At 40.6% G+C, this 13,729-nt stretch overlaps 2 protein-coding genes and 1 gene segment (V, D, J or C); 2 read left to right on the forward strand and 1 right to left on the reverse strand.

Annotated features, from left to right (window-relative positions):
* The window catches only part of LOC100300510 (T cell receptor beta constant 1), a gene marked incomplete in the record, with an annotated part of 535,695 nt that overhangs the window by 326,804 nt on the left and 195,162 nt on the right, over window positions 1-13,729 (forward strand).
* The window catches only part of LOC509513 (uncharacterized), a 283,704-nt gene that overhangs the window by 93,418 nt on the left and 176,557 nt on the right, over window positions 1-13,729 (forward strand).
* On the reverse strand, window positions 10,927-11,790 carry LOC101903755 (probable non-functional T cell receptor beta variable 23-1). The segment is given in 2 exon segments: window positions 10,927-11,294; window positions 11,381-11,790. Coding segments are annotated over 2 exon segments (372 nt in total).

The raw sequence follows: 13,729 nt of genomic DNA on the forward strand, positions 1-13,729 counted from the left end.
TAGGGGAGGGAGAAGTATTCTGTGTTTTGATTGTCATGCCAGCTAACTATGCTGCTAAGTCCCTTCAGTCGTGTCCGACTCTGTGCGACGCCATAGAGGGCAGCCCACCAGGCTCCCCCGTCCCCGGGATTCTCCAGGCAAGAACACTGGAATGGGTTGCCATTTCCTTCTCCAGTGCATGAAAGTGAAAAGTGAAAGTGAAGTCGCTCAGTCATGTCGGACTCCTAGCAACCCCATGGTCTGCAGCCTACCAGGCTCCTCCTTCCATGGGATTTTCCAGGCAAGAGTACTGGAGTAGGGTAGCATTGCCTTCTCCGGCCAGCTATCTATACAGGTGCAAAATCTCCTCAAAAAGTGTTGAAACATATACTCAAAATTGGGTGCATTTTATTGGCAGAGTTGTTGCTTTTTAAAGCTTGTTGTAATTGTAGTATTCAGGAACCTAGGGAGTTGCTGAGTTTCTTGCTCAGCTCCTCTGGCAGGGACAGCTGAGAGAAGCAGCCATGAACCCCTAAGGAGTCCCTGGGTCTGGATCAATTAATGTGCTGAGCAAGGTGATCAGGGTGCCTCTCTTGATTATCCTTATTTCTGAAGACACAGTTTTGCCAGGTGAAAAGCTCAAAATTACATATCTTAATAAAGATTATTAGGAACCCATCAAGGTCACATCCTGTGTCTCTCCTTTGCCAGATACGCTGCAAACTGGGAAATGAGACCCCTCACAGCTTCCTGCCCCGTCCTTGATTTGTGTTCCCACCAGCTGTTTTCCAACTCCCCTTCTGCTGATCCTGTGTGGCCATTTACAGATTTTTCCTTCTGCTTTATGCGCTTTCAAGGTGGGTTTCTGGTAGTTCCCACTCTCCTACGACACCACTGATTTCCTGAGCTGGGTCCACGGTGAGTTTGTGCTCTAAGAGCTGACGTGCAGCGCTGTGGACTGGCTGCTGGCACAGAAATACAGAGCCGAGTCCGCTGCCTTGGTGGAGTTGAATTCCAGGCTGCAGGGTGAGTTTTGGGGCCACGGAGCCAAAAACAGCTGTTGAAATACTTCTGTATCTTCCACAATATCTTGATTCTTTAAGTAAGCCAAAAATTCAAATGCTCCTTCTGGCTTCTTGCGATACCAGTAAACATTAATATGTCCTCTTATGGGGACACAATTCATCTTTGCTTTCTGGCCTTTTCCTGTGAGCAGATGACCTGGACTCTGGATGACCTCAGGGTCCATGGAGCCTGTAAGGAATGAGACAGTAAGTGCAATGAAAGCCCAGGAGAAAGGCTGATTTTGCAGCCACAGGAGAAAGTCCTGAGATTGGAATCCAACAACTTCACAACAGGGATTTACTTGCTCCCCAGAAGAAAAAAAAAGCTGCACAGCACAAGAGGCTGAAGCACATGTCTGGCTTAGGGAGAAAGCAGGGTGGTGACTTTTCCCCTAAGGTGCTCATCCCCCTACAGCAATTCCTTGTGACGTGGTGGGTTCAGGTGGTCATTATAGCCCCTGTGTACGTGAGTCTCTAACATTTCATAGGCTGGGAGGGCAGAGAAAGCTGGGGAAACAACTAGTTTGAATTTGAAACTGCTTTATTTTCCTTTTTTCCCAATTCTTCTCTCTCATCAGTCTTTAAAGAATATAAGTCATTTCACATCAGTAATTTATTTCCTTTTTTAACTTGTCTATTTGCCTTTTCCCCTCCTCCCTTCCCTCTTAGGCAATGAAAGATACACTTTGCTATATGTCAATCACAGCTTCTATTGCATTTACAAAATCGTATAGCAGCTACTTGATGTTAAAAAAACAAATTTTGAGCTCTGCAAATATTTGGAATGAACATGCAGTACATCTAGAGAAATCACAAAATGAATGATCTTGCCTGGAACAATCAATTTAGGAAACAGACTTTCACTGAGAATTTCCAAGTCTCCCTGTTATTTTTCTAGATTCTTATCTTTCTTTCTCTACCTGTCTTGGTAATCGTAACATTATCCTCCCTATTCTCTGTCTTTGCCTAAATTTCAGTGACTTTCATCAAGTTTCATGAGAATATCTTTTGTGATTTTGAGTAGTGTGGCATTGAATACATAGATGATAGTACAAAAACAGGAATACTCTTTCTATTGGTTTAGCTTATTCATGATCGTGGTGTATAGCTTCACTTGTTTCAGGTTTTTTAAATGTTTTCACTAAAATGTGATACTTTTCTGAATTAAGTCATCATTTACCTAATAGATTTTTAATGTATTTTATATGTTGTTATAATTTGTAAATGGTCTCTCTCCTTAAAAAACATATTTTTGACTGTTTCTTGCTAATATATGGAAATAAATGGACTTTTAAAGTTTATGTTAAACTCAATTTATTAAATTTGTTGTTATTAATAATGCAATTCTTCTTTAGATTCCTTTGGTTCTTCTCAATTTTCCATCTGTCTTTAATCATTTATTCGCTCCTTTCCTCATTCTCACCCTTTTTCTAGTTCATTGGCTAGATATTCAGCACAATCATGACCAGAAATAGTGGTGGACTTCATTTACTTTCTTGTTAATTCTGTTTGACCCAGAGAGCTACAGGTAGAAGATATGTGGTAGATGCTATGGAGGGTTAAAAAGTGTAAGATTAGGTCCTGCTATTAGAGGAGTTCGGAGAAGGCGATGGCACCCTACTCCAGTACTCTTGCCTGGAAAATCCCATGGACGGAAGAACCTGGTAGGCTGCAGTCCATGGGGTCATGAAGATCGGACACGACTGAGCGACTTCACTTTCACTTTTCACTTTCATGCATTGGAGAAGGAAAAGGCAACCCACTCCAGTACTCTTGCCTGGAGAATGCCAGAGCCGGGGGAGCCTGGTGGGCTGCCGTCTATGGGGTCGCTAAGAGTCGGACACGACTGAAGCAACTTAGCAGCAGTAGCAGCCTGAAACTGTTAGCTTAGGATACAGATTTTCTCTGAGGATTTTTAAGTCCCTGTGTTATTTTTCCAGATTTTATCATTCTTTGTCTACCAGGTTTTGGAAAACACAATCCCAATGTCCAGTATTTACTCTCTTTCGTTCCATTTTCAGTTTTAACTTGTGTAAGAATCTGTAAATTATATTTTAATCAGTGTTTTATGTCTTTGAAATTTATCTAAGGGATTCATTCTTTCTATACTTTTTCTGTGTCATATTTTTATTCACTTTTATGTCTGTGATAATAGTTTCTGTTTTTGCAGATAATTTTATATAATTCACTTTTGCTAATATGTGCGTGCCTGCTCATTCCCTCAGTCGTGTCTGACTCTTTGTGACCCCATGGATTGTAGCCCACCAGGTTCCTCTGTCCCTGGGATTTTTCAGACAAGAATCCTGGAGTGGGTTGCCATGTCCTCCTCCAGGGGATCTTCTCAACCCAGGGATCCAACTTGCATATCCTGTGTCTCCTGCAAAGCAGGCGGATTCTTTGCCTGATGAGCCATCACTAATATGTAAGGTTCCATTTATTATTAACAGTCAGAATTTATTATCCATTCTGAGTTCATGTCCACTAGTTTTCTCCTCTAGATTTTGGTGCTAGTCCAAACAGGACTTCATTCTTATACCTTTCTTTACATACCAAGGTATAATATTTCTCTTTACCTGGGAATATAAAAATTGAGCCTTAGGGTCACCATGTCAACTTTACATTCTAAGACAAAATGCTTTCCAAATTAAAATGAAGTCGCTCAGTTGTGTCTAACTCTCTGTAACCCATGGACTGTAACCCGCCAGGCTCCTCCGTCCATGGAATTTTCCAGGCAAGAATACTGGAGTGGTTTGCCATTTCCTTCTCCAGGGGATCTTCCCAACCCAGGGATTGAACCGGGGTCTCCAGCATTGCAGGCAGATGCTTTACTGTCTGAGCCATGAGGGTGGCCCCAGGGAAGCTCCAAATTAAGCCAGATAAATAATCCCAACAACTGTTGTGTGTTTTCTAGGGTTGCACATCTAAAATTCAATTGGTACTATTCTTTCTAATTTTTTAAATTTCTGGCTGTGCCCACTGGCATGTAGTTTATTAGTACCCTGAACAGGAATAGAACCAAGTCCCTCTCCCCCCGCCCCCCGACCCGCTGCCCCCCCAGCCCCACCGCTACAGGGGAAGCCCAGAATCTTAACCACTAGATGGCCATGGAATTCCTGTCATTTATGGTCTTTTAACTTTGCCAGTCTATTAGGATAAAATGGTATATCACTCTAGTTTTAGTTAGCATTTTTATGATTTTTCAGTTTAGATCAGTTCAGTCACTCAGTCATGTCTGACTCTTTGTGACCCCATGGACTACAGCACACCAGGCTTCCCTGTCCATCACCAACTCCTGGAGCTTGCTCAAACTCATGTCCATTGAGTTGGTGATGCCATCCGACTATCCCATCCTCTGTCATCCCCTTCTCCTCCTGCCTTCAACCTTTCCCAGCATCAGGGTCTTTTGCAATGAGTCAGGGGATCATATCAGGTGGCCAAAGTGTTGGAGCTTCAGCTTCAACATCAGTCCTTCCAATGAATATTTGGGACTGATTTCCTATACAATTGACTGGTTTGATCTCCTTGCAGTCCAAGAACTCTCAAGAGTCTTCCCCAACACCACAGTTCAAAAGCATCAATTCTTTGGTGCTCAGCCTTCTTTATGGTCCAACTCTCACAACCATACATGACTACTGGAAAAACCATAGCTTTGACTAGACAGAGCTTTGTTGGCAAAGTAAATGTCTCTGCTTTTTAATATGCTGTCTAGGTTGGTCATTGCTTTTCTTCCAAGGAGTAAGAGTCTTTTAATTTCATAGCTGCAGTCACTATTTGCTCTGATCTTGGAGCCCAGAAAATAAGGGTGTCACTATTTCCATTGTTTCCCATCTATCTGCCAGGAAGTGATGGGACCGGATGCTATGATCTTAGTTTTTTGAATGTTGAGTTTTAAGCCAAAGTTTTCACTCTCCTCTTTCATTTTCATCAAGAGGCTCTTTAGCTCCTCTTCGCTTTCTGCTATAAGGGTGGTATCATCTGCATATCTGAGGTTATTGATATTTCTCCCAGAAATTTTAACTTCAGCTTGTGCTTCATCCAGCCCAGCATTTCACATGATGTACTCTGCATATAAGTTAAATAAACAGGGTGATAATCTATGGCCTTGATGTACTCCTTTCCCAAATTTCAACCAGTCTCTTGTTCCATGTCTGGTTCTAACTGTTGCTTCCTGACACACATACAGGTTTCTTAGGAGGCAGATCAGGTGGTCTGGTATTCCCATTGCTTTCAAAATTTTCCACAGTTTGTTGTGATCCACACAGTCAAAGGCTTTAGCGTAGTCAGTGAAGCAGAAGTAGACCTTTTTCTACAATTCTCTTACTTTTTGGTTGAATATATTTTTTCTGTTTATAGGCCACTAGTGTTTTTAGTACACTGCCGTTTGACCACATTTCTTTTTGAATGTTCAGCTATTACTTACTTGTAACAATTCCTTACATATTCCTGATAGCAAACTTTGTCAGTTACATGTGCTGCTAATATCTGTTCAATCAGTGGCTTGTCTTTCACTCTTTGTAATGCCTTTTTTTTTTTTTTAGTTGGTATTCCTAATTTAGTTGAGTCTACATTCTCTTTGGGGAGGGTATACATTTAATTCTTTATAATTATGTTCTTGTACCCCAAGATCATAAAGATATACTTACCAGTTATTTACCAGACAGCTAACATTTTAAAGTTGTGTGTAAGCATTTGATTCTTTAATAATAATTATTTTTGCTTAGGCTGTGAAAATGAATTTAAGTCCATCCTTATTTCTGTGGATAACAGCTTGTCCAAGAAGAACACTGCATTTTTCCCCTGCATACCTCCAGTGATGGCTCTATCATATATAAAATGCCTACTTAAACACCAGTTCAGTTCAGTTCAGTTCAGGCGCTCAGTCATGTCTGACTCTTTGCGACCCCATGAATCACAGCACACCAGGCCTGCCTGTCCATCACCAACTCCCAGAGTCCACCCAAACCCATGTCCATCGAGTCAGTGATGCCATCCAACCATCTCATTCTTTGCCGTCCCCTTCTCCTCCTGCCCTCATTCTTTCCCAGCATCAGGGTCTTTTCCAATGAGTCAGCTCTTCACATCATGTGGCCAAAGTATTGGAGTTTCAGCTTTAGCATCAATCCTTCCAGTGAACACTTAGGACTGATCTCCTTTAGAATGGACTGGTTGGATCTCCTTGCAGTCCAAGGGACTCTCAAGAGTCTTCTTCAACACCACAGTTCTAAAGCATCGATTCTTCTGAGCTCAGCTTTCTTTATAGATCAGCTCTCACATCCATACATGACGACTGGAAAAACCACAGCCTTAACTAGACAGACCTTTGTTGGCAAAGTAATGTCTCTAGCTTTTTAATATGCTCTCTCAGATCAGATCAGATCAGTTGCTCAGTCATGTCTGACTCTTTGCGACCCCATGAATTGCGGCTCGCCAGGCCTCCCTGTCCATCACCAACTCCCAGAGTTCACTGACTCTCACGTCCATCAAGTCAGTGATGCCATCCAGCCATCTCATATGCTGTCTAGGTTGGTCATAACTTTCCTTCCAAGGAGTAAGCGTCTTTTAATTTCATGCCTGCAATCACCATCTGCAGTGATTTTGGAGCCCCCCAAAATAAAGTCTGACACTGTTTCCACTGTTTCCCCATCTATTTCCCATGAAGTGATGGGACCAGATGCCATGATCTTCATTTTCTGAATGTTGAGCTTTAAGCCAACTTTTTCACTCTCCTCTTTCACTTTCATCAAGAGGCTCTTTAGTTCTTCAGTTTCTGCCATAAGGGTGGTGTCATCTGCATATCTGAGGTTATTGATATTTCTCCTGGCAATCCTGATTCCAGCTTGTGCTTCTTCCAGCCCAGCATTTCTCATCATGTACTCTGCATAGAAGTTAAAATAAGCAGGGTGACAATATGCAGCCTTGACGTACTCCTTTTCCTATTTGGAACCAGTCTGTTGTTCCATGTCCAGTTCTAACTGTTGCTTCCTGACCTGCATACAGGTTTCTCAAGAGTCAGGTCAGGTGGTCTGGGATTCCCATCTCTTTCAGAATTTTCCGCAGTTTATTGTGATTGACACAGTCAAAGGCTTTGGCATAGTCAATAACACAGAAATAGATGTTTTTCTGGAACTCTCTTGCTTTTTCGATGATCCAGCTTAAACTTGCTCCCCTTTTAAATCCATGATTTTCATTTGTCTGTTTATTTATGTCTTTTTCATTATCCTAAACTAAGAAATAATTTGATACTTCAAGGAGAAATCACCTTACTTTGTCCCTGTTCAACATTATTTTCTCTTTTCTGTGTTGACCACTTAAATTTCAGATGACTTTGGTCAGATTTCATGAAAATATCTTTTATGATTTTGATCAGCCCTGAACAAACAGTTGATGGTGAATATTTAGGAATACTCTTACCATCGGTTTTACTGATTCATGATCATGATGTACATTTTCACTTATTTCAGGTTTTTAAAATGTTTTCCTCTAAAATGTAATCCTTTTCTGAATTACAGTCTCATTTACCTAATAGATTTGTTTTTATGTATTTTATATGTTAGATTAGAATTTTTAAATCATCTCTCTTTAAAAAACATTTTAACTGTTGATAACATATGGAATAAACTTTTTATATTTATGTTAAATTCAATAAGCTTCTTAAATCTGTTATTATTAATAATGCATTGCCTCTTTAGATTCCTTTGGTTCTTCTAAACTTGCCATCTGTGTTTTAAAACTTTTCTTCCCCTCCTTTTCTCATTCTCAGCCTTTTTTCTTGTTCTACTGGCTGGAATTTGGCAAAATCTTCACTAGAAATACTAGTGCCATTCATTTACTTATTTATCAGTTATATTTGACTTGGAGAACTACAGATACTAAATATGTGGTAGATGCAATGAGGGTTACAAGGTATGAGATTACATCCTGCTATTAAAGGAGTTATCCACATGCCAAGTGAAAGCGAAAGTGATCGTCGGTCGTGTCTGACTCTTTGCCACCCATGGACTGTAGTCTGCCAGGCTCCTCTGTCCATGGAATTCTTGAGACAAGAATACCAGAGTGGGTTGCCTTGCCCTCCTCCAGGGGGTCTTCCCTACCCAGAGATCAGACGAATGTCTCTTACATCTCCTGCATTGGCAGGCAGGTTCTTGACCACTAGTGCCACCAGGGAAGCACATCACTCTTCCGACTGGTATTGGCCCAGGTTCATCTTGGCTGACCCACATGAAGCCAAGACACTAGATGCCCAGTTTTGCTGCAGAAAGTGAGAGTGAAAGTCGCTCAGTCATGTCCAACTCTTTGCGACCCCATGGACTACACAGTCCGTGGAATTCTCCAGGCCAGATTACTGGAGTGGGTCGTTCCCTTCTCTAGGGGATCTTCCCAAACCAGGGATCAAACCCAGGTCTCCCACACTGCAGGTGAATTCTTTACCAGCTGAGCCACCAGGGAAGCCCAAGAAGACTTGAGTGGGTAGCCTATGCCTTCTCCAGCAGATCTTCCCTACCCAGGAATTGAACTGGGGTCTCCTGCATTGCAGGCAGATTCTTTACCAGCTGAGCCATAAGGGAAGCCCATTTGCGTCAGGGAAGGGGTTTATTTGCAAAGGAATCAGGCAAAGAGATGAAAGATCTTCTGCCCAATTTTAAAATTGTGTTGTTTGTGTTTTTCATATTGAGTTGCCTGACTGTTTATATATTTTGAATATTAATGGTTTACTGATTATTTTGTTTGCATATATTTTCTTCCATTCAGCACGTTATCTTTTTTTCATCAGTCGTTCTCTTTTGTTTGTTTGTTTTTGCTGTAAGAAGATTTTAAGGTTAATTCAATTGCATTTGCTTATTTTTGCTTTTGTTTTCTTTCCCCAGTGAGACAGATCTGAATATACATTGCTACAATAGATGTCAAAGAGCGTTCTGTGTTTTCTTCTAGGAGTTTTGTTGTTCCTGACCTGCACGTCAATCTTTAATCCATTTTGAGTTTATATAAGTGTGTGGGGTGTGAACGTTCTAATTTCATTCTGTTATGTAGCTGTCCAGTTTTACCAGTACTACTTATTGAAGACAATCTTTTCTAAACTGTATATTCTTGCATTCTTTGTCATAGTTTCACTGACCGTGTTTTCGTGGGTTTATTTCTAGACTCTCAGTTGTATGTCCATTTTTGTGCAATATCATTCTGTTTTGATTATTATAGCTCTGTATTAATAATATTGACTGAAGTCAGAGAGTATGACACCTTTTGCTTTGTGGGCATTTTTTTATTCTCTTGAATGCTCTTTACTATCTGGGGTCTTCTGTGTCTTTCGCATAAATTTTAGAACTATTTGTTCTAGTTCTGTGAAAATTGTTGTAGGCATTTTGATAGGGACTGCATTAAATCTGTAGTACAGACCTTTTAGCAATATTAATTTTAGAAATGGCCCATGAGAGGAACAAGAAATGAATTCACAGACTTGACCAGCGGAGATGCAGCAACTGAAATTCTTCTTTGCAAGTCATGTGCTTTGCAGTCAAATAACTCCTTAATATAGTTAATTCACTGGTTTATTTTCATAAGCAAAATGTATCTCTTCTTAACTCTTCCAGTATGGTTGAATTAGTTTCTTTTACTTTAAAGCAGAACGATACTAACAGGCACACAGAAAATCAGACTGATCTTATGATCTCAGGTATGGTTGCTGAAGAACACTAATTTCTGGAGAAGGTGTTTTTCTATAATATATTGTGTTTGCGATATCAATTGAGATATGTAAAGACTAAGTCAAAGTGTGATAATGCAAAGTCTTGGAAGAAATATTTTAATAAATAAATTCCACATGAGTATGGAAAATGAAAAATTAAATGAAAAAGTAAATTCATAACACGTGTCTTAAAAAATTTAGAGAAAAGAAAAAAATGCAACAAAATATGTGCTGGACATAGTCAATAAAAACTATACAGAGCAATGGTTGCTGTTGCTGTTGTTGCTAAGTCAATTCAGTCCTGTCCGACTCTGTGTGACCCCATAGACGACAGCCCACCAGGCTCCCCATCCCTGGGATTCTCCAGGCAAGAACACTAGAGTGGGTTGCCATTTCCTTCTCCAATGCATGAACGTGAAAAGTGAAAGTGAAATCGCTCAGTCGTGTCCGACTCTTAGCGACCCCATGGACTGCAGCCTCCCAGGCTCCTCTGTCCATGGGATTTTCCAGGCAAGAGTACTGGAGTGGGGTGCCATTGCCTTCTCCAAGCAATGGTAAAAGAAGTTAAAAAGACCTTAGTAAAATAGCATGGAGGGATTTGGGGGGAGGGGGAAATAGTCTGTGTCTTGATTCTCATGCTGGTTGCATGGGTTATAAACTTGTCACAATGTACTGAAATACAGACCTAAATTGGAGCATTTTGTTTTGGTATGTTATGCCTCAAAGTTGCTTTTAAAAGTTGCATGATTGCAGGAATCTGGTTGAAGAGAGATGCTGATTTTTCTGCTCAGTTGCTCTGTCAGGGACAGATGAGAAGCAGCCATGAACCAACCCTGAGGAGTCTCTGGGTCTGGAGCAATGAATGTGCTGAGCCAGGTGATCAAGGTCCCCACGGAAGACAGGTGACCTGCAGATTATCCCTATGTCGGAAGCCACAGCTTTGCCAGATGAAAAGAACGGAACTGCATGTTTAATAAAGACAGTTAGAAACCCATCAAGGTCACATCCTGTGTCTCCTTTGCCAGATATTCTGCAAACTGGGGAATCTGAGACCCCTCACAGCTTCCTTCCTCTTCCTTGGGTTTGTGTTCCCACCAGCTGTTTTCCACCTCCCTTTCTGCTCATCCTGTGTGGCCATTTACAGGTTTTTCCTTCTGCTTTATGCTCTTTCAAGGTGGGTTTCTGTTAATTCCTACCCTCCTACAACACCACTGATCTCCTGAGCTGGGTCCATGGTGAGTTTGTGTTCTAAGAAGAGCTGACGTGCAGCACTGTGGACTGGCTACTGGCACAGAAATACAGAGCTGAGTCCGCTGCCTCGGTGGAGTTGATTTCCAGGCTGCAGGGTGAGTTTTGGGGGCACTCAGCTGAAAATCGCTGTTTGAACATGGCTGTATCTTCTGTAATTTTTCCATTCCGCAAATAAACCAAAAACTCAAATGATTCCAGCTTCTTGAGATACCAGTAAACAGAAGTGTGTCCTTTAATGGGGACACAATCCATCTTTGCTTTCTGGTCTTTTCCTTTGACCAGATGACCTGGACTCTGGGTGACCTCACTGTCCATGGAGCCTGTAAGGAAAGAGAAAGTTCACAAAAAGCCATAGAGGGAGCCTGATTTGGCAGCCATAGGAGAAAGTCCAATACATTTGCCTCACCTGCTCCCCAGAGAAAAAGAGCCACCCAGCACAGGAGGCTGAGGCTCATGGCTGACTCCAGGAGAAAGCAGGGCAGCGGCGTTTCCTCTCAGGCCCCTCATCCCCCTTCAGCACTTCCTGGTGACGTGGTCACTTCCTGTGGTCCTCACAGTTCCTGGGTACCTGAGACTATAATATTTCATAGGCTGACAGGACAAGGAAAGCTGTGAAATAATCAGTATGCATTCCAACCTGCTTTAACTTTCTGTTTCCTGATTCTGCTCTTCCATCGCTTCTTTAAATATAAAAATCATTTCTCATGAATAATTTATTTGCTTTTTAAATGTGTCCGTTTGCCCCCTCTCCTCCTCCCTTCCCTCTCAGACAATGAACCATATAACTTGCAGTATGTCAATCATAACTTCTACTGCACTTACAAAGTGGGATAGCAGCTACTTTATGTTAGCAAACCAAATTTTGAACTATACAAAGAAATACTTGTGATGCACCTGCAATAGATCTAGTCAAATAATAAAATGAATGATCGTGCCTGAAGCAATCAGTTTGGAAGGTAGATTTTCCCAGAGAATTTTTAAGTCCTTGTTGTTTTTCTGGATTCTACCATTCTTTTCTACCAGGTCTAGGTAACCATAATCCCGAAGTTCAAATTTTTACTCACTTTCTATTATCACTTTTAGATTTATGTAAGAATCTGTAAATTATTTATTCATCAGTGTTTTATGTCTTTGAAAATTATCTAAGGGGTTCATTCTGTTTATACTTTGTTCCGGTAATGTTCTTTTTTTATTCAATAGTGTGGCTGTGCCAATAATTCATGTTTTGCACATAATTTTAGATAATTCAATTTCATTAATAACTAGAATTCCATGTATTAGTTTGTCAGAATTTATTATCCATTCTCGAATTTATTCACAGTAGTTTTTTCCTCTAGATTTTGGTACTAGTATAAACAGGACTACATTCTCATACCTTTCTTTATAAACCGAGTTGTAAGATTTCTCTATACCTGGGAATATAAAAATTGAGCCTTAGGGTCACCACGTTAACTTTACATACTAAGACAAAGTGCTTTCCCAGTTAATTAACTCAAATCATCTCAAGAACATTTTATTGTGTGTTTTCTAGTGTTACACATCTAGGACTCAATTGGCACAATTCTTTTGCCAGTCTATTAGGATAAAATGGTATCTGACTATAGTCTTAGTTTGCACTTTTTATGATTGTTAAGGAGGTTGAATATATTTTTTTCTGTTTATAGGCCACTAGTGTTTTCTGTAGGCTGCAGTCCATGGAGTCGTGAAGTCGGACACGACTGAGTGATTTCATGTTCACTTTTCACTTTCATGCATTGGAGAAGGAAATGGCACCCCACTCCAGTGTTCCTGCCTGGAGAATCCCAGGGACGGGGGAGCCTGGTGGGCTGCCGTCTATGGGATCGCACAGAGTCGGACACGACTGAAGTGACTTAGCAGCAGCAGCAGCAGCAGCTATTACTTATTTGTAACAGTTCCTTACATATTCTGGTTACCAAATTTTGTCAGTTACATTTGTTACTAATACCTTTTGATTTTGTGGTTTGTGTTTCACTCTTTGTAATTTTTAAAAAATACGTTTATGTATCTCTTTGGCTGCTCAGGGTCTTGGCTGTGGCACACAGGCTCGCTGTTGCAGCCTGTGGGGTCTAGTTCCCTGGCCAGGGATGGAACCTGGGCCCCCTGCACTGAGAATACCAAGTCTTAGCCAACGGACCCCGGGAGAGTGCTGCAGTGTTTTTTATTGATATTTCTAATTTAGTTGGGTCTACATTTTTGTTATGGAGTGTACACATTTAAGTCTTTATAAGCAACGCTTTCATATTCCAAGGTCATAAAGATAAATTCACAAGTTATTTATCAAACCACTGACATTTTGAATGTGGCACTGAAGCATTTAATTCTTTTATAATGTATGGAATTTTAATTTTTAAAATCTTTTATAACAACTTGTCCCAGAAGAACGTTTTGTGTAGTGCCTTACTCCTCTGCATACATGCAGTGATGGCTCTATCATATATAATATGCCTACATAAGCATGCTGCCCTTTCAAATCTATGATTTTCTGTTTGTAAATTCATATGCCTTTTTCATTGTCCTAAATTAGAAAATGGTGTGGTGATTCAAAGAGGAACCACCTCGTTTTCTACTTGTTCAATATTATCTTCCCTATTGTCTTTATTCCATATAAACTTCAGTTTACTTTCATCAAATTTCATGAAAATACCTATTGTGATTTTGTTTTGTGCTGCATTGAATTCATAGATAATACTGCAGAAACACTACGGGTTTAATTTTTTTCATGATCATGGTATAA

This window comes from Bos taurus, chromosome 4 (genome assembly GCF_002263795.3).
Source record: "Bos taurus isolate L1 Dominette 01449 registration number 42190680 breed Hereford chromosome 4, ARS-UCD2.0, whole genome shotgun sequence".
Lineage (NCBI taxonomy): Eukaryota > Metazoa > Chordata > Mammalia > Artiodactyla > Bovidae > Bos > Bos taurus.